Below are 25,359 nucleotides of genomic sequence, written 5' to 3'. Positions count from 1 at the left end.
CCCATTCCACAGGTCGCATTTTTTATCAATTGTATATTGCTTATTTGAGAGGGACTCTCGCGAATATTTCACTCATATTGAGACGTAGCCATTTGCCGGTGAAGGGCTGCAAAATTTAGGCCTATGCTCGGCGCTTATTGAGCAGGGATCTTTATCGTGCCACACCTGCTGTGACAAGGGACCTCGGTTTTTGCGGTCTCATCCGAAGGACCACCTCATTTAATGCGCCTCTTACGACAAGCAAGGGGTACTGAGGATCTATTCAAACCCGGATCCCCACGGGAGTTATATAGTTGTAACTTTAAAGATGGCAAGAAGGAAAACGGTCCGAACACTCCCTTACAACCATGGAAATAGAATTTCAAGATATAAAGCAAAATAGAGGTGGGGAAAACGATCGAGTCAGAGGTCATTCGTACTGATCAATGCTCACTTCAACCTGAATCATTCTCTCCAATTTCAGTACCAAAAAAAAAAAAAAACAGGATTGATTTGTCAATTTTTATTCAAGTACCCTATCTGAAGTTTATTGAATTCTTCACTTGATTTAGACTAATAAAAATGAAGGTAAATGCAATGCTTGCAGCCAGATATTATTACAAAAACCTGATGAAAATTACGCACTTTGAATGACCTTTTGAGACAAATGGTTTGTCACAGAGATCCAGTGAGTTAATGTAATTATTCAATAAGTTAGAAGCGTGTGCTCTAGCACGGGGAAGCGACGATCCTTGGACTTACATTTGTCAGTTACGGCCATCCTAAAAGGACAGCGTCTGAAATTGCTAAAATGTTTTATCCGTCAATTCATTAAATTTGCGCCATTGTTCTGAAGTTTAGCCAATCATTGAGTTCCCGTGTTATATTCAAAGCAGATTTTGAAGGATGCAATTTTTCTATGTTGACGACTCAAAATATTGACGATGATCGTAACTTTTGTGTCTTTATATTTGAGATGACCGTAGTTTCTTCCATAAAATGCGGGTAATTTATTGGTTTTATTTACAGAAACTGAGGAGGTACTTTACAGTACGATTGAAGGCATCCTCAGTATTGGGTAACTACAGTGTATATCTATAAAAAAAAAAAAAAAAAAAAAGGGGGGGGGACAAAAAACAATGCTTTGTTTTGATTTGTTATTTTCGGTTTTGCAATTTAAATTGTTTTCGGTTTTGCAATTTAAATTGGTCATTATAATTTATTTAAATTTTTTACTGATAAGGTGTTGAAAATTAATATATAGAAGGAAATTAACTTCTACAGGATCTTTATATCTAAATATACATGTACATTGGATTGTCAATTGCAATTTATTTACATGCATTTGAAAATGTATATGTGTCGTATGTCTAGAGAAAAGAAAATAACAAAAGAAAATTAGGTAAGAAGAATATCCAACTGTTTTCACTTCCTTCTACTCCAAGAAGTATTCTTTGTAAGATTTGTGAGACTGATTACAGTTCGTCATCTTTGCTTTTTTCATTATTTAGCCGCATTTTCAGACGTATACAAGTTCAAATTACAGTAGCCATTTTCACACTGAGAAAACGTTACACTCATCATTGATAAAAGTTACTTCCACCACATCAATATTTTCGAGGCGTCAATATGGATAATCTACGGAAGTTTATCGAAACCGCACACTTCAACATTGCTTAGTACAATGTATATTACGTGGGAACTCATTGACTAGTTAAACCCCAGAACAATTGCCTAAATCTAACGAAATGGAGGAGAAAACAACTTGCAGATAATGTACCATTTTCAACCGCCGCCATATTTAGATGACCGTAACATAAGTTACGGATCACCGACCCACCCACCCTCCCCCTCCCTGTACTCAAGAAACAGTGTACGGCGCATATCTTTCGAAATGTGCTGAGGCGTCGGAGTCTGAGACCGATCTTGATCGTGCATCATCTAACGAGTTTCAACACTCTACCAATATGGACCATAATTACATAAAACGATGTGCGTCTTTGGTACATAAAATTAAGACTTTTAAATTACTATTTATTTATTTAAATATCATTTAAATTATATTATAATTTAATATATAAATAATGCATTTTCATTATACTGCACAGAAGTGAAGAAGGCAGTTTTTTTTTAACCGTACATTTTCACTATGTGAGTCATAGAGCCCAACCCTTGAATCACAAACCCTGATGCTGGGACCATGCATGTGTTTCACAATTTTGGTAAAGGCTTTTCTTCTCACTATTAATAATCATTCATTTTAGTTGTTTTTGCGATATGGTTTTTAAATAGATGTACACTGTACATAAAAGACATTGTAGAGATGGGTCGAGCGATTTCAAAATGGAGGGACGTCTGATTTTAATTAAGGACTACTTTGATTACAGACATGTCTTAATCAGATGTAGCCACAAAGAAAATTAGAAAAATTGCTGGAAAGATGATGACTGATTTTTTTTTTTTTTACTATTCTCTCAGGGCGCCATGCTTTCAAAGCCAAGCATGCAAATCAATCATATCGTCCACCAATAACTCATTGGCATGATATTCACTCATACCACAGTTGTACAAAACATGAAAGAGTGTCAGAAATTTCAATTCTTTTGTGCTGTGAAAATAATCTTTGTGAAAATGTGTGCCTGGTTTGAGGTACAACAAAATCAAACATTTGGGAAGACAAACAATTATGTTTTGTGTAGTGGAACCCCGTAATGCACAACTCCATATTTTGCTTTCTTTCCAATTAGATTTAACCTGTTTCCCAATATTTTTGGGTAAAACTTGATGACAAAACATTTTCTGCCATCTTCGATTCATGCAAAACCATGTACTTTGAAAATGCGCGGTCTCTAGAATCCGAGTTTAATTTTCAAACATTCAAGATTCAAACTTTGGGTCCGTTTTGATTAAACACAACATGATAGTAAGATGTAGGGAGTGATTCTCTGTATTTTTATTATACGAGTGCTGTACCATATGGTATTTATAATGATCATTGCTTAATTTGTGATACATGTAAAATTATAATGAAAATATAGTTGTGTGGTAAACATGTAATATACCAATACACTCCCTATATTATACATGTAACAGTATTTGTGATGAAATCTCAAGATCTACATGTAAGAACGCATTTGCAAACCATGCACTTATTAGACGTTTGTATAACCACTGTATAGAAATAATGGTAAAAACTACTTTCATTTCATAAAACCCCGATATATAAAATCAAAACTGGTCTTGCCTATATTTTTGCGCTAAATATGCATACACACCAGTTGGCACCTTATTTCGTTTCATAACCCCCGATATTTAAAATCAAAACTGGTCTTGCCTATATTTTTGCGCTATATATGCATATATATTCCAATATACACACTGGTTGGCACCTACTTTCATTTCATAAAACCCCGATATTTAAAATCAAAACTGGTATTGTCTATATTATTGCGCTATATATGCATATATATTCTATTATACACACCGGTTGGCAGGAACTCTGGATGCTAAATATCCTCCAGGTATCTGGGTCACGATATACCCCCAGAAAAACGAGCTGTCCACTATACCAATAGTCTCTGGGGTCCATAAGAACTGGGGCAGTTGTAGTAAAGGATGAATCTAGTAAAACAGAAAGAAACTTAACCAAGAAAAATAGAAGGTTAATCAAGGTCAACAGACATGTAGTACGTGATACACCTATACTCCGACATAAAGACTCATTGATACTATTAAAAGGGAAATTACTCCACAGAATAGTTTACAGTTTGAAAATATTTGTTGGATAAGATTTGTATGAACATATTTCAGAAGTATTCCTGCAAGCAGCTTTTTGTTTTGTTTCAAACGTAAAGAATATTTGTGATAATCTTCTTTTTTCTGCCAGTGCAGCAAAGTTTACACACAAAGTCTTTTACTGTGCAGATCCATTTCTGCAGCAAGCCAAGACTGAGTATTCTTTGGGACCTGGCTTGTGTCAGAAGTGACACCGATAGAAATAGTTTGGCGGAGTGCAACCATAATTATCATCGTCTAATGGTATTACCTACCCGTTTCAATCAATATTTAATTCTTCGGGGGGAAATATGTACCAGAAAATTATTTGCCTGACTTTATAAATGCTATTGATTTTCTCATATATTTGAACTAAGTGCTTTTTCTACAAATAACAAATTCAATTAATATGGCTCCTGGTTCCGCCATTACAGTCAATAATGGGACAGAGCGATCCCGATTGTTTTTCTCTAGTTAGAATATGCTGTTATTTTACCCATAAATATAACATATGTAGTGATAAAATGGATAATATGAATTTGATTTTAGGACAGATTCTAACATTATTAAGATTTCTTATGCACTAAATGAACTGGAGATTTCCGAGGAGTGAGAAACGAGTTATCTTAACGTCACTTGATTAATAATATATATCATGAGTACAAGGTAAAAGATTACTGTCAGCTCGAAATGTTTAATTCATATATAAAAGACTAAAGTGGAACGGGTCGGTGTCTTTTACTTTCAATGTTTTGCAAAAACAAAGGGGGGGGGGGTGTCGTAGAATTCAAATACACGTATACATGCGAATTTTAGTACTTTAAATCACACACACACACACACACACACACACACATATATATATATATATATATATATATATATATATATATATTCAACTTCGAAATGCATACATGTATAGTTTTATTGTGATTACAACGTAAAACGATTTAATGAAATGAAATCAAATTAATGAACTCCTGACAACGAAGAGATAATTGCTGATGGCAATGAAAAATATCAAGCTTGAAGGAGGAAATCAAGAGTTCATGAATTCTAAAGGGTAATATCGATAATGTGTGCAATATACTAAGCATTATGGAAATGAAATTGCAGCAGAAAGAAAAAGACAAAATATAATAATCATCATTTTACAAAAAGAGTAAAATATACCGTCTAATGTATCGATTGTACACTAAATCATAGGTATTTTTGTCCTCGATAAATATGCAAAGATCGCTCCGAAGACAATTACACTAATGCCATTTCGGTCAATTGCTAATATTCTCTCCCTGAGCTTAAAACGTCAATGTTGGAACAAAAGGCGTGAAAGCTGCCGAGAAAATATTGGAACCCAACCTGCATTATGAAGCGAATTCAAATTGATGCAACCCTCAATGTAAATGGAAGAGATAGGATATCGATTATGTTCCAAGTTAAACAAAATATAAAAAAATCAATTAAACAAATTTTGATGGAACTCCAGTATTTAATCTTGGCAAAGAATAAAAGGATGCATCCTCCCGCATCATATCAGATTTTATTGCAAAATGACATGTTATGTATCGATAACGTTACTTCAGAGTGATCGATTTTCAAAGTATCGTATTAAAGCCTGATATAATCGATCCTAATTTATCATTTATGAGAAATGACACTGATAATTTGATTTTACATATTTGGATGGTGATTGTGAACATTCTGAGGTGCAAGACAGAGAATCTATCAAAGTACCAGTATATCTTCAAAAGTATGCTGTTGTTAATGAGTTGAATAATTACATGATATTGATACTTTAAACGCTTCGGATGACTTCTTTGGTATAACGATTTAAAAAGAAACTGGGAATAATGCTTCAAATTTTTGAAATCATGGCCTAATAATTACCTGTACAGCATTCTGGCATTGAAAAATTATTTTATAATTCTCGTGATTATATTTTAACATTTTTGACTATTCACAATATCATTCAAGGTTTAGCTGTATAATTAGGTCTTTAATTAATTACAAATTCAATTATTCTAGGTCCATGTTCATCTAAGTCGAGAACCATTTGTAAACTTGGCATAAACACGTGAAACATGATCACCGTGCCTTATATACCCCAAGTCTATATCAGGAATAAAGAGAAAAAAATCATATATTTACAAGTAAAAAAAATCGCTATCATTATTTCTGTTGGGAAACATATTAAAGAAGAGGGTGGACTTATGCGGTCAAGAGCTCGAGTGCCCATGTATCCTACCGTTTTATTAACTGCGGTAACATTTCCATCTTTCATGAGGATGTTAGTGGGAGCGTGGTTTTCTTCGCCATTTGTATCATTTTTTGTCATGGTTACAATAGCCACACCCATGTTACAGCGAATCCCGAAGGAGATGAGAAATCCAATGCTGCTAAGTAACGCCACCAGGTAGCGCTGCGCGATACACCGGCAGCAGGAACATGATGGGCAGTATCCAAGGAAACGGGACTTTTTATCCTCTTCCTCCGAGTACGCTTCATCCAGCTCATCATAATTAATGAAAGATTTCTCGTCAGAATCTTTCTTGAATACTCTGAAAAGTAGTAAAAATATACTTGTAAATAAACCAGTTGAATCTTCAATATGTCTTACGAAAACCCTCAGAGATATGTGATATTTTGAACTTTTCTGGATTGGGAAATATCTAGAATGAACACTTGTTTAGTTTGTCTGAGTTGTGGTTTTGATACTCGGGGATCTCCCTATTATAGGGGTTGTAAATAAGTTGTCAACTTCTTCAATCGTCATTAGTAAATGACAATTTCCAACCAATAATATGTATTCTATTGTTAATTGCCAAGAAAAATAACAAAGCTGCGGGACATTAGAAAACCGGTTTCTTCGAATAGTATTTTATGTTCTTATAAAAATGGAGAGCATAAAGAACAATCATGTTTTCTGCCGGTTTGGTAGAACGGTTTGGCTTAATTATATTCCCCAAACAAAGTTGAGGAACATTGTTTTTACTCTTATTATCATTATTGTTACTTTTTTGTCTGTGAGTGTTCTAGTAAACTACAGAAAGGATTAAGGTGAAAATAAGATTTCATTTGTAGATGTCCAGAACGAATTTCATTTTGTCTAAACATGCAAGCATGCCATTTTTGTATGTTAACTTTATAATTAGTCTGACTTTTAACCGATTGGCATGATCAAAATTACCAATCTGCACGGGTATGCACGTGTGCTTCATTTCTATTGGATAATACAAAACCGTCTGTACCTCCCTTATAAATAAAGCGATTGAGATGATGTTCACAGGACAGGGTGATATATTTGAAAGAGAGAGAGAGAGAGAGAGAGAGAGAGAGAGAGAGAGAGAGATTGGCGTAATAAAAATGCCAACGAGCATGCTCATGGACATGCATCATGTTCTGAAGGTTTCATTTTTCGAAGGATCATAACATTTTTGATTGGGTTTTTTCTCTCTCATTAAAACCATCTGAAGTTGATGTTTGGGTGAATTTTGGTATTTCTTACAATTTGTTATGGTCAATATTACTAGCCAGCACGTGCATACAATGTGCTTAATTCTGATTGGACAATTTTTAAATCACCGTAACGTTCTTATATGTCATGCAAACATGAAATTCATACTGTAGGTACATGGTGAAAGGTGAAGATGAGGAACAGTGATCAATCTCATAACTCCTATAGAAGTGAAGATAACGAACAGTTATCAATCTCATAACTCCAATAAAGGTGAAGATAACGAACAGTGATCAATCTTATAACTCCTATAAAGTTGAAGATAAGGAACAGTGATCAATCTCATAACTCCTATAAGCAATACAAAATAAAGAGTTAGACAAACACGGACCCCTGGACACACCAGAGGTGGGATCACACAAAAGCCTGTTGAATGACATCAACAAAGGTGTCCCCTGTCATGCTCACGAGCGTGTTTGTATGCAAATTGCACAGCTTTTATTTTATTTTTGGTACTCAAATGGCCGTAACGTTCTAATTAAAGACCAAAATTTGTTTTAAAAATTGCTGTGGGTTTATAAAGGAATGCCTAATGAATGATGTGAACCGTAGATGTTAAATAAGATTTGTATGCGCGTGCATTGTAATTTTTGACTTCTTTCAACGGTTATTGATCTCTACCATTTTGAGATTTCAATGAAATGTTTTGAAATTTATATGGCAGATAGATTTGTGGATTCACTACTTAGTAGCACTGTCAAAATCACTCTCCCACGCGCAGACAGGTGCGTTCAATTTTGATTGGCTAATATCTAAATAACCGGAAAACATGTATATATTTTTAAATAACGCTGTCTTTTTTCTATTCTCTCATTTACCTGTATGAATATGTTTTATACAGGACCACAATGTAAACTAGTCATTTTATACCAATTGTGCTATCCTGTCTAAAGAAAAGAATTTATTTATTTATTATTATCATTATCTCTTATGAATGAGAAAAATGGAATGATATTGACATAATAGGTACATTAATGTAAGATGATCGATTGTGCTGAAGCACAATGACACCGCATTTTAAATGGGGGAACGTCCCTAATGGTTCCCGTTACTTTTCATCTGTTTTTCGAAACCAATTCACAATATGTAAACAACACGAGAACTACACATCATTCCATTTTCAATATTCAAATCATATGTCTGAATTTACACAACTTGAGAGTATATCGTTCTGTTCAAATTGATTATCCAACCGAAACGTTAAATAAAAATTCATAGCAAAGACCAAAGAGTCTTTTGTAAAGTGAATACATTTCAGGGGAAAAAACACCATAAAATCTGACGCCGACATGAAAGGAAAATGCAAATGTCAACGCGTAACGCTGTCGACTGGATTAGTCTCAAGGGGGTCTCATCGTGTCCCAGGTCTGTTCTGCAATCTTTGTAGTTTGCCTTAGAACTTGTATCGTGTTCATTAACTTTGTGTTGCCGTGTTGTTATGTTCATTATCCGCCATTAAGATTTGCTTTCAAACCATACATCATACTTCATTGTTCAGCGAGGTAATTCCAAGCAGGTCCTAAGTGTACATTGAAGTTTACAATTTCAACGTATTTCAACATCGCTAATTAGCCCAGCCTAATTGCGGTAACTTGTTTTTGTCGTAATATGACAGGGCAAACTTTGCCTGACAATATTCCATTTCTATTTATTAAATTGTCTGCTTTCCCCTCAGAAAACTTAATACACGGGCAGCGTTTTTATGTTGATGAAGAAAAAATACAATTAATAGGCAAGCTGGCTTCTGCGATATATTCCCCTAGTTCTTCGCAATCAAGATAAGTTGACGCAGAAAATGTATAATATCCCGTCTTAGTACAGATTATGTTAACTAATTAGCAAACAAGTCAGGGGACTGAAGGTAATTCGGTCACGCTAGAAAATACCTGCAGCAAGTTTGATAGATTGGGAATTATATTATTTTCTCTTTATATGTCCATTCTGTCTTGAACATGGGAGAATAAGCTGCTTATATTTTCTCATCGGTCCATTAGTGCGAGTCACATACGTCCTCAATCAATTTAGAAGCCATCCAAACTGTCCATAAATATTTTCAAATGAAGAGAATACAGTAATACTGCGATGCATGTACATAGTTTGAGTGAATTTCAATGAAATATGAATTCAAAACTGCTTCAGATAATTTCTATTAATTTTCTAAGCATTGTGATTAATATCAACTTCTATTTCGAATCAGGACACATTAAACTTACCTTATATCGCGAAGTCTTAAAACTTCTATCAGACCGTCCAACTTATTCATTATTCCAAAAAAAACAGAAATTTAATTCGAAATTTCTGAACACACCAGCAAATACGGATATAAAATAATCATATGAAGAAAAGTGATCCCGCTACTTTGATTGCAAAAGATCGTGTTCCAGCATTATGCTTTGCTAGTGTAAAATTCACCGAAGCTTTGGCATTGCACCAGAGGACTCAGCAACAATTATTGGGAAAAATCAGATTAAACTTTAGCCAGAAGACCACACTTAAAATTCCTAGTGTTAACACGTATTCAATCTCCTTTTCTCATTTAACTCTGGATGCAAAAGAAAAAGTTCAGGAAGCATAACTGAATTTGCGAAAGAATATTAAGTCCACCGCATAATGACTCAATTCACCAAATATGACACAATATAGGCAGTGCTCTATTGGGTCCCTGCAGTCATCGGACAGAGATCGTCGATCTAATGCTAACTCAATATATTTTTCTTTTGAATGGCGAAAACGACGGAATCATCTTTACAATGGCGTTTGGCAGCATCATAATTAATTCAACAGCCAATATCCCAAAGAGACTCTCGTAGAGTGATGAACTGGAGGCGCGCGCAATATAGGTGTGCAAAAAACACTCAGTCACTATTTACATCCATTATCATTTATTATTCATACTTTTAAATATATGAGCTATATGTACTTGTACATCTTTAAGATGGAATTGTACTCGCAAGTTACAGTTACGCTGTGTTGATGATGTACCATTAACAAGAGAAAAATCCGATATCTGTGTAATAGGATTACTACTGTTTTCGTGTGGAAAATGCATTAAAGACTTAAACTTAATTTAGAAAGATACGTGAACAATGAATAAGAACAATGGAAATGTCATCTATGTCAGTGATTTCTTTATTTTCACAGACTTAAATAATGAGGCAATTATCTCTCAAAATGTATGGATTTCGTAAAATAATACATGGCCCTTCGTTTCTTTGTAAAAGGGTAGTGTGGATACCGGAAGTTGCCGAGATGGAATAAATACAGTTAGGTTTTACCCTGACGTAGTGTCCGGAAATTCGTTGATCGTTCGCACGTTGATTGCACGTCATAAAAAGATCCATTAAAATGTTCGTAGAGCCTGGTATTCTCTTACACAATGGGCAACTCTAAAGACATATAAATACCCTGAAATACCTAATCGTATAAAACTCTTCTGAATCAATTCACTTTCATTGATCTTCTTTTAAAAATTCAAAATGGGGTGCTGTTATCAGTACAAATCCATAAACAACATTGACTCTGTTTATTTGTCTGTGATACAACGTAGCAGGTGTGCCAAAAGTGACGCCAATATATCATGCACAATATATATCATCCTGACGTAATTTCAATTTGTTTTTATTAAGTTTGAGAAGTGCAGGACGAGAACAAAATGTAGTACATGAAAACAAGACGTCGATTTATTTCTCTATAAATGGATTTTTATCCATCGCTAAGGTAAACACTTATGTTATATATTTAGGGGGAAAGTGCTATGAATAGCAATCACTTTCTCTGTTATATCGATGCAATGGCATTGCCGAGCGTTTTATTTCATTTTCTTGACAAAAATTACAATTTTGTGTTTACTGAGGTATTAAAAACCATTTTTTTCCCTGAGAGGCAAAATTATGTTTCCTCTAATGAAATTGTCAAGTACGTTCACAAGCTCTTTGAAAATGCAGGTATATCAAATAAACTTTATTAAATTCATACTTTCAATACATTTATATGGAATCTTTCAAACCGTTAAGCTGGTCCTGTAGCCATGTGTTTAGACGTTCGCTTTGCAACTGGGACATTCCGGTTTCGATTCTCGAATTCGGCACCTCGTCCAATATAAGTTTGACATAAGTAGTGCTTGCTTCTTCGCCAAGCGCTCGGCATTAGAAGGTGTTAGCACGATAAAGGACCCTCGCTGCTATGACCTTGAGGACCAGACAATAGGTCAAATTTTGTGGTTCTAAATAACGACGTATCTACATGAGTGGACAACTCTGGAGTAGGACTTGAAACAATAAACCCCTCGCGAGCGAGAGGGAAAATGATGTACCGTGTACATAACCCTGATATATTGAAGGAAAAAAACAACAACAAACGGTGATATTTGGGATATATTTTCTAGAGACAATATATTTCCAGTGCAATTTATTGCAATAAAAGAAATCTTTGCGAGAATATCTAAGTCTTTGTTCACCTCTGTCTGTAGGCAACGTCAATGTGGCAAATTAATTAGACGGAGGTATAAATAATACAACTAAATGCGTGATAAGGGAGGATTCGTGATCAACCATCGCCACGAAGAAAAGTCAGATTTTGGTAGACTTTGTAGGCTTTTCTTGGATAGCACACGGTTGCTGGTCGTGGATCAAATTACTGAAGTGGTGCGTGGCATTCACTCTGGACATACGAAAGGGCAATATACCATTGGCATACTATGACGCAAGAAGATTTCTGATATGACCAACATTCTGAGAGATGAAGATGCCTGACAATATGGGGAAAATTAATTAACCACCCACCAAAACCATTTCGTGTGGTACGTTACCTAGAATATCGAAAACAATGTAATTAATGGGAATCAGACCTTACAATCGAAAGAGTAGAATAATGTCAAATAATCCCTTGCCGTTAGATGTCCCTTGTGTATCACGGTAGTTGTTCATCTGTGTGGCAGATTTACACCAGCAATTTAGCAGATTGACTGCTGTACTTTGGAAACCACTGCAGAATGTGGACATCTTCATTCGTCAATCCAATTTTCGTTACAAAACCCTATACATGTGTACTTTAAAATATGTTTTCGTAGTACGCGAGTACCTGAAAGTGGTTGAGGAAATTCCGAGTTCCACACTGTGCAATTCATGTCAATAAGGATTTGTTAATAATGCATGATTGTAACATTCACAATATTACTACTCTTTTGCGTCAAATTGTCTGAACATAAATTATTCATTATCATCATTAAGGCAGTTGATCTACATATGTTCATAATACAAATAAAGGCATCGATTTTTAATGTTACTTTCAATTCCAACTGTTTTACTCCATCTACATGAATAATGTTTGGTTGGTTGTTTCTATTCAAACTGTAACTTGATCTTCTTTGGAAAATCCTTTGGATTTTCAAAGACTGTTGATTCCGTGTTTTGTTACATCAGGGAACAAAGTGGTCATGAAATCCCATCCGTAAAACCAGGGCATTGTAATGGCAAATAATGAACTATCATTCTAAAATTTCACTCTATGCTAAAACACCATAGAAACCAATACCATTGTCGTTATGATCAGGGACCAACGGTTGAAGTCACGAAACCACATAGTTCGGATAAGTTAAGATGTAAATGGATGATGAATAATTAAAGCACTTCTGTACCCGGTAGATGATGGTGCACATTCAGTGACTGTATTGATAACGTTAGTGCGCTTGTTCGCTACTCGCTCGTTTCGGTCAATAAAATATGGAGTCTAGTTAATGTAATAACTTATCATGAATATACATGCATTGTAGGAATTCTAATTAATATACATGTATTCTAATTAATTTCGGGATATGTAATTATATGTTATACTGGATCTACTACTGTCAGCGGTCGAGGCAAAGTCCGCTAATTTCATTGGCCGGAAAACGGTTAATATTGCTATTAAACGTATTTCTGAAGCAAACAGACGGACTTTTTTGTTAGCTCATCAATATCTTTCGAGTTAAACACCCTTCTGAAATTCACTTTGATAGTAAACTGGCATACTCAAAGCCATCTGAAGTATAAAGAAAACAAGCATTCTGTAAGTATTGCATAGCAATACATGTTCCCTACCGGCACCAAGTCAAGTATTCTGCGTAAATAATTATGTTTATGCACAAGAATATTCTGGTCCCATGAAATAAAGCCATATAATTATGACAGATTCAAATTCCATACTTTCTAAGTTCAAGGACCATAACCCAGAAAACAACCAATGCACCGGAAGAAAGTTCAAATCTATTAATCTTTAAATTATCAAATCTGCAAGCATGACAAAAAAATTGCGGAAAACTTGAGTACATGTGTGTTTGTATTGATTTTCTACGTCAAAGGGCGATAACTCAGCAAATAATCAATTGATCAAAACAAATTTCAAGCTTCATCTGTAATTTGTCATGATAAAGCGATGTACCAAATATCAAATGAATATATGCGAGCATGATGAAAAAAAGTGCGGGAAACTGATTTGCCGGCGGACTGACCGACAGACGGACGGAATGCAAACCTAAAGTCCACGGAAGGGAATTAAAATGTGTACACCGCCATAAAGAGTAAAAGAGTAAGAAAGTATCCTTCAAATTTGTGAAATCCAGGGCCAGGCATTTAACCCATTGGGGTGGCTAAATACATGTAAGTATCTATTTACATGTATAATCACCAATAATTTGTTGGTACATGTAACAAACTTAGAATGTTTCATTATTTATAATTCTCGATATAAACTGACATACAAGTGACTTTCCAACTCAAACACATCGAGATCACAAAGAAATTATTTAGATACATGTACATTTATTTGGATACCCATGCACTTCCACTTCATCCTGGAGTTGAACTTACATGTACCAATAGCTGCAATAATTTAGTCCTCTACAACCATTTGCGAGATAGGTGGGGGAGGGCTACAACTCCTTAGCATCTCAGTAATGGTGCAGATGTTTTTAGTTTTTCTTAAAGATATGCAGAGGAGACTTTTGAAAATTGGTCAATTTTTGGCAGTTTTTCTCCTACCCCTAAGGTCCCAGGAATCCTGAAATTTACAATTTATGTCCTCCTTGTCCCAAAGATGCTTCATGCCAAATTTGAAAGGAATTGGAGTAGTAGTTATCAAGAAGAAGATAAAAATGTTCTATTGTTCCCACATTTATTAACTGACTAATGTGGCCCCACCGTGATACCAACACCCTATCCCTGGGATCATCAAATTTACAATTTTGGTAAATGACTACCAGTTCTTTCTAAATATCTATCTAGTATCAATAGCACTAAAGAAGTTGTTATTTAAGTGTTTTACACATAAACACTATATACCAAGTTTGGCCCCGTCCTGGGATCAGAACCTCTACCCTGGGGATCATGAATAATTTTGGTAAAGGCCTTCCTGATCTACATCATAATGCATTTACTTTTTCTTATATATGTGTGGTTCTAGAGAAGGACATTTTTGAAAATTGGTCAATTTTTGGCAGTTTTGTTCCGCTCCTTAGGCCCCAGGGGTGCAGGAGACTTGAAATTTACAATTTATATCGCTCTTATCCCAAAGATACTTCATACCGAATTTGAAAAGAATTGAAATGGTAGTTATCAAGAAGAAGTTAAAAATGTTCAATTGTTAACGCACGAAAGACGACGACGGATGCAGACCAATTGCAATAGGTCACCTGGATGACTCAGGTGACCTAGAATTATTACTTTTTGACGGCCCTAAAAATACAACGAGACTCCAGTAAGAGAAGCGTACAATGGGTAGACCCAGAATTTTGACAGATTATGCGAGAGAAGGGGTTAAAACAGAATTAGATACAACTCATACGGATAAGGATAAAATTCATGTGGGGATCCAAAAACCAAGAGCTAGAAGACACACACGCAGGGCTTTAAAAGTGAGTGCTATTTTTATCCGAACATTTTGCGTGTTAGTTTAAAAAACATTGTTTGGTCAATAGGGAGATGGAAAAGTTTCCGTTAGAAGAATTAATTATAAGAAGCAGGGAATAATCCCATTCTTGAAAAGCAAGTGTGGATCCCTAAATGGGTATTTGCGGTCATTCTAAATCACGTGATGTAAAATGTCCGAGTCAACACGAAGAAACCTTTGAATACCGGATGATCTTCAAAGTGCAGTTGAGAACAAATTGATGCATTCAAATTGTTATAATTTGACAGTATCGATATGATTTTTATAATTGTATTGATACGTGTTTTAAAAACACTTGAATAAAATTTTAATGCGGAAAATGCGTTGTAGTGTCTCTTTAAAGCATTTTCATAAACATTACTTGGCCCTGTCTATCTTAGCATATTATAGAATTACAAATAATTAATTTTACATGCTATTCAATAATCAGTCGTTCTTTAAATTACCAAGTGCGCAAAGTACTTTCCCGAACTCTTCAGATGATGAAGAGTAGTACCGTGGAGAAATATATCTCAATAAATTGAAAAAATCCAATATCGTCGCCTACTTTCGCAGACACGAAAATTTGTCAGATCTTGTTGCGTCTTTGCAAGTCTTTTGGGCATTTTGCACTGTCAGGTGATAAATAGAAACGGAAAAGTGAATAAAAATCATTCGAACTTTGGGAAATCTTCCTATATATGAGTAATGCAATGAATAATGAAATTGATACACTGTAAATTTGCTATATCAGCAAACATCCATGTATTTCTGCACTACAGTTCAATGCTCCAACGTTTGGGGTTACCGATATTTGGTATACACTGCTCTAGATCGACATATGGCTAAGATGTAGTGTATCACACATGGCTAAGATGTAGCGTATCACACATGGCTAAGATGTAGCGTATCATAATTATTTTATCTTCATCTTTGAAGAACCCAGAGTAAATTATTTTCCTCTTACATGCTTCTTGTATGCAGGGTTTGACTACGTTCATTTATCATTTCCATAGCTAATTATTAGACCTTTCAATTACTAATTCTAGTAATATAATTCTATTGGTTCATTTTATGAGTAAACATATTCACTTTAACTACTCTCATACTATCTTGCGTGTGACTGTAGCAAGATCCTAGGATCAAACTGAGATATCGCGGACTTCAGTCTCACACAACGGACAAAAGTTGCCATGTGGTACCATTAAAATCGAGGACAACCAGCATGGTATTATATGTTTACTCATAAGTTATCTTTTCTTAATTTGCCTCTACATATTTAATTGCGGTCCATCAATTTTGTAAATCACACGTTGCATGCCAACAATCACACCCGATGTGAACAGGATAAATAGGCTCAACATCGTAGATTTTTATGTTGGATTTATGTAGCTAATCAAGATTTGAAGAAAAAAATGATTGTAGTATCGTGAAATGATTTCAAATACATCTCCACATTCCATTATGAGTTCCATATGTCGGGAGCGGCGTACTATTGTAAGCTGGGATGAACGTCCGATGAGGTCCGTGAAAGTATGTGAAAACAAACCATTAACAAAGTCAACAACACGAAAGCCCCAGGTAGGGGTGAAATAGTCATCTAACCCCAAGAGACCTGTCTGTAGGCATCCCTTTATTGCAACTCAACAGCCTAAGATTCCGTGTAAAACATGCTCTGGAAGCCGAGGAGATAAATTGTTACACAGACGATGCAGCTAAACCATAAACTCATGGCAGCTATATCGCCATTATATCTTCTTTTCTTTTTTGCATTTACTTAAGATCGAACATTTCAATTACTCTGCAGTGAACCAACATAATCTTAAAACGTTACTACGAGCAGATGAACGGTAATTTTCCGTAAATATCACCGGCGGTATAAAGAAGGAATTACATAATCTATTTAGTTAAGTTGACTTGTTATAGGTAAACAAAGATCAAAATGAAGCATTACAGTACAGGTAATATGATGACATGACGTCTTTGAGTGCCTCCCACACTGAACTATAAGAATGATATACGTTTACATAATGGCATCGTGCACATCATCGATTAGCACTCTGCACTTCCTGGTCCACATTTTTAGCGATTTCAAGAAAGGGATAAATGTATTTTCTTGTTTTAAAAATGTAAAGTTTATTTTGGGTACCCTGAAACCTAAAATATTTTATATTGCATTCAACTGAAAATGTGTTTTATTTTTTAGAAAATAATACTGGTTTAAAACTGTTAGAACATAAGCATTCTTTTGGGAAAACCGGTTTATTAATGCTAAAAAAAAAAGTCAATACAATTCATGAAAGTATATGATCATTCTACAAATCTCTATCTCTCTTGTAGGTATCTTGTTTCCTCTGTAGTCCCTCTCTCCTGTATGTTACTTGTATTAAATTTTGTTTTCTCTCTCATTATAGTCTTTATTGTCTTCTCGTGTAAGCGACCTCCATTTTATATTGGCTTGAGAAAGAAATATATTAAAGGTTTCTATTATACAAAAACAAGTGTCTTTAGATTTATTAAGTGTCGTGTATATCCATATCAAAATTCATGGGTATCTAAGCCATTTTAAGGTGAAGTATATGTTTATGCTCTCGTGGTTTCAACAATGTTTGGTATTCACAGAGTGTTACCCCCCCCCCCCAAAAAAAAACCTTTATGATACGGCAAAACAAAGGCTGGCAGATATTTTTATTTATGATTGAAACTCTTTCTTTGAAAACTCTTTTAATTTTTTTTTATTTACAAATATTTGTCGGATACATTCAATCTACGTATACTACCAAACCACGCGTCCACGACGTTGCAGTCGAGAAGGAAACGTCCTAACCTATGATCCACTAGTTGCTACCGGTATGAAGTGAAGCTATAGGATCCGTGGCCCAGTGGTTAGAGCATCGCGCTCAAAATCACACGGCCTCTCACCTCTGGTCGGCGCGGGTTCGAATCCCGCTCGCACTGGTAAGTGAGAAAGTTTCCCAGTTTACTTTCGGAAAGTCGGTGGTCTCTTCCCAGGTACATTGTATCTGGGTTCTCTCTTCCACCAACAAAAACTTGGCGCCACCAGATAACTGAAAAAGTGTTGAGTGTGGCGGAAAACATCAAAACAATCAAGCAATATGGGATTAGGGAATATCATATGTTGCAGATTGGATTTAGTAGTGGAGATGTGTGTAAGATAAGTGTTAAGTGAAAAGTGAACTGAAGGACTAGAGAATGGGAAATGAAGTGGAAAACTAGGAGATTGGGTGGAGGTGATAAGGTGCATAATGGAGAGAAAGCTGGAAGATTGGTGGATTATAGAAGGTAAAGTATGCAAGGAGGGGAAGTTTAGGAGATTGAGTATAGGGGGTAAGGTGTGCAAGGAGAGGAAAGGATGTAGTGATAAAAGATAAAGGTGTAATTGTGTTCTGACTGGGAAAAGGTTTGCTGACAAAAAGTGCATCGGTGTTCAAGTGGTCTACGGTGTTCGAGTGATCCATGTTCAAATATTGTCTGTATAAAAAACGAAAGGATTTATGATAAATGTATAAACTGTTATAATTGACTGTTATCTAAAACAAATAAAGAGGGAGGGTGATAATACCTCAATAAGCAAATATTCATTTAATAAAGCAAATGGCCTTAGAGGAACTATTAATAACCCCAGACACCAAAACACTTATTGCTCTTTTCGTATTTAGCGATAATGAGTTTGTGGCGTTTAGAAGATCATTTGTCTTTTTAAAGCCGTCAAGAGATGATAAAAGACACCCTATCAGATCCTCACAACAGAAATATTAGCATGACATACGACTTTACCACATATAATCAATAGAACCTTGAAAAAATCACAAACGTCATATGTGGGGGTATTTTGATAGTAAAATTACGCAGCGGGAATTCAGAAATCATATTCTGTCCGTTATGGATACATCTATAGGCTTTAATTTAGTGTGGGTGTTTTATTTCAGATATTGGAATGGATAATACGATAGCGAGAATGTTTCAACGGGTTATGGTAATCGTTTGTCTGATTTTTTTTTTAATTATACGATCGGGAATGGAATACGTAATCTCTATGAATAGACATTTATTTCTATTCATGATAGAAACCAAGAACTCTCCTCGTTTCCTTGATTAGATCGTCTACTTGCGAAGAAAATATTGAATTTCAAGGAGCTTTATGGGACTTTCTTTTTATATTAATGAGAGGTATATAGAAACAATTATACCCCATTAATTTTCCATCTTTGTTAGCTAGGATTTAGCTGAATATTTTCATACAGCCATGTAATAATGCCGAGCGACTGAATGTCTTTGATCAATTCTCCTTTAGGATGTGTCAATTCTTATAATAATTTATTTTTCGCTCTCCTTTAAAAGATATATCAAATTAATTTCAGATAAGATGCGCGATTATCGTTGAAAATGCCGCAATCAAAAAAATTCAGATCATACTATATTTATATTTAATTTTACTTTATATAGGGAGAGAACACAGAACACAAAACATGCATTCCTAAAATAGGAATGGATCCGCAAGTTTGAAAATGGTTTCGTTTATCGCATTTTGGTAACTGATTTTTCTCAAACAGAACAAAAGGTGAAATATCATGAGGCTTTGAAGTTAGGATATTCTGAAGATCAACAGGAACTGAAGACCCGTGGCCACTATACAAAATATAATGGCACTGTTACATGAAAATGAAATTGTAGTCAAAACTTTTCTTGAAATAGCTTCAGTTTAGAGAGAGAGAAAAAAACAACGCCTGGAACATTGTATTTTCCAGACGATAATAACTGAAGACACCACAAACACGTCATTAATGCAAGGTGAAGATAACGAACAGTGATCAATCTCATAACTCCTACAAGCAATACAAAATAGATAGTTGGGCAAACACGGACCCCTGGACACACCAGAGGTGGGATCAGGTGCCTAGGAGGAGTAAGCATCCCCTGTTGACCGGTCACACCCGCCGTGAGCCCCAATGTACGTATTGTTTTTAAAGTCAATGTTCCATCAAAAAGATATAAGTATGCTCATTATATTTAAACCCTATCTTAAAATGTATATGGCTTGATCCTCACAGACATCGTACTGCACGTAAATTTAACTACATTAAAGTTCCACGCACAATGAAAACAGAGCTACATCATGGATGCACACACGCCCAGAAAAATCGGCTGAATTCGATTTCAGTAAGATCACATCTGTAAGATTACTTTAAAAGATATATAAACAATCCAAAAAAGAAGGAAAATGCCGTCTTAAAATTAGAATACAAATGAAAACAAACTAGAGACCCGTGGACTATAATACTCACCTGAGTCATCTCACTCGTACAGCGATACACACTCAGGGATTTCGAGTATTTACTGTAAACTCTATAATGGACCAAAGCTCTGACACTAGTATCGTGGACGGAAGATATGGACTGAATATACTGTATGTGAGGACACTTTCATATTGATTAGATTAATTCTACCCAGGAAGTTTTAAAACGAAGATTTGAAAGTAAATTATAACCCTATGTAAATCATGCATGTTTCCAATCTCACAATCCTATCACGTCCCTGCCAGAGGACATAATTTAAAACAATTTGGATCTACAGTACATGAAGATGTATACTTATTTAGTACATATCTTGCATGATTGATAAAATAACATATTATAATACGCATGAGTGAGTGCCAGAAGACGCGTTTTCTTAATTTAACACTTTCACCTTGTGATTCTTGAGAAGTTGGTTCATAAAATGTTACCAGGCACATGTTTCTGTTCATTTAATACTTTGAACCCCCTTTTTGGCACCGGGGTCATAATTTGACCAAACTTGAGAGTATACTGAATGAATATGTTTACATATTAAAAATTTGATACATTGTACGCCTGTGTGTGTTTTTAAAGAAACTTTTCCTCGAACCATTTATGTGAAATTCCAAAACCTCTATCCTATCTCCGGGGACATGGTTTGAACAAACTTATATAAGAAAATTTTAATGTAAAACTTGTCGTCTTTGATTCAGGGGTACTTGAGAATATTTGAACCCCAACATATATAAAGTATCTATTATATCCTCCTTGGAAAGGAGCATGACTCTATTTAAATATGTGTATATGTTTGTGCCAGGTTTGGTTAAAAGTAGCCATGTGGTTCTGGAGAAGAATGAATAACAGATGGCATTTGAAAAGACCAATCTTCATCAGAAAGGTTCACTTTCGTGAGTGTATGGCTTAAGTGGGCTAAAACCCCACATATGTGTACTTACATTGTATGTTTATCCCTCTGGCTTGTTAGAAGGGTAAAATTGCCCCTTCGAAAAAAGGAAATAGATAAAACAAGAAGGAGGCGTTAACGAAGCAAAGACTGATAACCCTTCAGTTTACATTATAAAATCGCCAATTTCCATAAAAACTGACTTAAATTGTTTACACGTCTGCCAGAGAAAAGTTAGAATAACGGAGACGCCTCAAGCGATATCGGGATATTGATGAAAAGAGCCTGTTTCACCAAGACAAGATACGTCGCCGACACGTGGCTGCTGTAGATCGGGATAAGTCAATGCGTAACACGAATTTAATTTCCTGAAACAAGCCCTTGCATTGAATTCATAATACTCCCGCGAATTAATCACGTAAATGGACGAGAATCGCCTCAGTGTACATATCAGATTCATTGTTGATACGAAATGGCCAATATATCTATAATGTACTTTAAAGATTGATGTCTAGACGGGGATGAAAGGCAAGACGAGATACTATATCATCAATATTAATTGCAATGATTAACATACGTCAATTCGATCCGATATAAACATGATAAGATATCGATAATAAGAGTTTTTAAGACGTAGTTGAGTGTCGTTTCTGCCATTCTTATCTCCATTTCACGTTGAAACAATAATCACAATCAATTTAATTGGTGAAAATTTAGATCACACATCAATGAGTACAGTATATGGAATGCATTCTTAATAAATAATTCAATGAATATGTGAGAAATTCAATTTCTAAAATTGCTAAGTGCCTCTCACTCTAGTTTAATAAAGAAGACCCCGGACAGTAGTTGGTGCACTAATCGGAGAGCATAGTTCTTGCTGAAACAATATATCTAGTTACCTCTATGCGAAAATAATTTGCTTGTTCGTTCATGTGTTCATTTTCTTCCGCCCTTTGTACAAGATCTACATAAAGTCAGCTCTAAAATTCTGTTGAGTTTAGGGATATTAAAGACGATACCGCCTCATGGTCTTTTGAATTCTCTAACAATTCGAGAGAGAAAGTCAAGGGGGAAGGTAACCATGGATTCGTATTGTCCGGGCTTGTGTGGTAAATCAGACATTATAGTCAAAACATTAATCAGTTTGGAAAATGTGTAAAATTATGCTATGTGAAAGGCGAAGATAATGAACAGTGATCAATCTCATTACTCCTAAAAGGAATGAAAAATAAAAAGTTGAGCAAAGACGGACCCCAGTATATACCAGAGGTGGGACCAGCTAGTGCCTAGGAGGAGTAAGCATCCCCTGTCGACCGGTCACATCTGCCATGAGTCCTATACCTTGATCAGGTAAACGGAGTTATCCGTAGTCAAAATCAGTGTGCCAAGAACGGCCTAGCAATCGGTATGAAACACGTTAGACAGCATTTGACACAACGATAGGTTGTATTGGCAAACTAGTTCGTTATAACGACCATAGAATTTGCGAAATGCTGACTTTAAGCGAGACTGTTAAGGGGGTACTCTACATCGTCATAATGGCTGACTTCCTTTTAAAATATGGATGAAAATATAAATATCAGCAATATTTGTCCATTCATTTAAAAAAAATCATCGCCTAGCTGAGTAGCTCAGTAGATTAGTACGCCGGCTGCCGAATCGCGGGTTCGAATCCAGCAGGGATTTTAATTTTTTTCATTTTGCTTTCTACTAAAACTGCATTTTTTGACTAAATAAAGTAAATTTGAAAATTTTCAATTTCAAAATATTGTTGTATATATCTTCCACTTTTCATCCATATCAAATTTCTCTGGTGTAGCATATCTCCTTAAAAACCCCTGCACCATCAACTAGTTTGGCAGTAGCCTGCCTCGATTTAAAACCTGATCATACGCAGAACAAGCTCTTGTGTATCGAATCAGTTGAGAGATATAAACACCATTTGTAGGTGATAATGGAATATTGCTACATAAATATGGGAAGTTGACGATGGAGAATGTGAAATCATCCCTTTTATCATAACGTTGAGTTGTTAGTTTGCCGTTAATATCTTTGAAAATAATGAACATTCGTGTTTCATTTATCCGGACCCAGACAGCCCAGACCGCTTCAGGTCGATATGTCTTTACAATTGCCTGTACATTCAATAGTTCTTTGTATCGATGCTGTGATAGAATTTGGAGTTTACATGTCAATGATGCGTGAAGCAGTTAGCAGTACTTAGAACGACCCACTGTCCAGGCTGGTCACGTGTCAACTACTGAAACATTGAAGGCGATAGGTGATTTAGAATAGTTCTTTGTTCTTTTAAGTTAAAAAAAAATACGAACGAAAATAAAAACCAACTTTAAATTGCATTAAATATTTTTCAGTGAACCATCACACAAAAGGAACAAACTTCTTACCTTTTTGCGAATAAAATAATCGTGTGCATCATCTTAGCTGTTATAGTGTAAAGGCGTATATTATAGATTTAAAAGTGATACATGAAAGGTGAAGATAACGAACAGTGATCAATCTCATAACTCATGTATTTCTATCATGCAATTCAATTTTACGAAGATTTAGTTAAGTGTGCGGAAAACCGATGTTTGACTATGTGACGCAACATACAGTATGTTTCTGTTGGCATATTCTCAATATCAAATCGAAAACATGCAAATCTGGAAACATAAAAACAAATTGCCATCTTTTATGTCTTATGGATTTGATATTGATGTACTATTTATTCACATGCAACATAGAGCGTACATGTAACTAATGGTAAAGTATTAGAAGCAGATGACGTGGGGATCCGGGTTAGAATAGGTCCTCGGTATCTCTCGTAAGAGGCGACTAAATGGGGCGGTCTTTCGGATGAGGCCTAAAAAATCGAGGCCTCGTGTCACAGGCGTTGCACGATAAGGATCCCTCCCTACTCAAAGGCCGTAAGTACCGAGCATAGGCCTAAAGTTTGCAACCCTTCACCGCCAATGGTGACGTCTCCATATGAGTGAAAAAATCTCAAGAGGAACGTTAAACAATATTAGAAGCAGCATAAAGATTGTTGACAAATGAAGGACTGAACAGCGTTTGCTTATAAATGGAGTGTGGATATTATTACGTGTACTTAGTAAACGATATTGAACCGTATAAGTAGAAATTTTAGCGAGGATTTATTTTTGACATTATTAGCGACAGCGTTGAGGTCGCTAAAATCGAATATCTCTAATATTTATTCCATATCGGAGGCAATAGCTATCTTTCTTGGAACTATAAAGACGCTAAAATTAGCTCACACTAAATATATATACCATATCCATGGAAAAATAACCTAATTTGTATCTCGCTAAAAATACCACTTAATCGTTATTTAAAAAATAACTCCATTACAATTTTGCTATGTTACAATATACACTATACACACCAACGCATAACTTTTTCAGATTAATTATTTAATTCGTGGGAAGACAAGTCACATTTACGTACAGTTATTTGTACTTTTAAAACGTCCACTTTCTTTTTTCTAAGTCTGACGTCGACTATCTGAAAATTTTCAAATGCTCACTACAGTGCCAATTGTCAAAGCGAGACACTATATGGTGTATTTATTTCCTCTTCCATCAATCTCCTTAATTCATTTAGGTATTGAAGGTCAGGTATTTAAATGAAGTATAATATTTCCCTTTCATCGATTTGAGACATGCATGTATTGCACAACCGCTTTTACTTGGCGAACCTTGTCTGAGTCACACTTTTCCTGTCTTGTAACTCAAAGCGTGCGATATTGACACGTGCATAATATGTCGCATACCATTTTAATCAACATTTAAGAACAGTCTTGATTTTTTGTAACTTCAAGGATAAATGATTGCTTTATGGAATACATTCGTGTCAAGATGTGCTTGATGGTACATGTAACATCGTATGTACTTGTACTTGATGGTAATGTTCCTATCTACATGTACTTCATGGTAACATTCACGTATAGATGAATTTGATGGTAA

General features: G+C 35.3%; 1 protein-coding gene across 2 annotated transcripts in view; it reads right to left on the bottom strand.

The window, feature by feature from the left end:
* The window catches only part of LOC125683631 (vesicular glutamate transporter 1-like), a 64,586-nt gene that overhangs the window by 19,711 nt on the left and 19,516 nt on the right, over window positions 1-25,359 (bottom strand). Inside the window, exons 1-3 of one of the 2 annotated variants that reach the window (XM_048924993.2) lie at window positions 9,481-10,085; window positions 5,999-6,311; window positions 3,464-3,600 (exon numbers count right to left, since the gene is read on the bottom strand). In XM_048924993.2, coding sequence (XP_048780950.2) covers window positions 3,464-3,600; window positions 5,999-6,311; window positions 9,481-9,530 — 500 coding nt within the window. In that variant the 5' untranslated portion in view covers window positions 9,531-10,085. Of the gene's footprint in view, window positions 1-3,463; window positions 3,601-5,998; window positions 6,312-9,480; window positions 10,086-25,359 lie in introns of those variants that run through there. The other variant, XM_048924991.2, reaches the window with a different exon arrangement.

This window comes from Ostrea edulis, chromosome 6, assembly GCF_947568905.1.
Source record: "Ostrea edulis chromosome 6, xbOstEdul1.1, whole genome shotgun sequence".
Classification (NCBI taxonomy): Eukaryota; Metazoa; Mollusca; class Bivalvia; order Ostreida; family Ostreidae; genus Ostrea; species Ostrea edulis.
The sequence above is the reverse complement of the archived record's forward strand: the minus strand, read 5'-3'. Positions and strand labels throughout refer to the sequence as shown.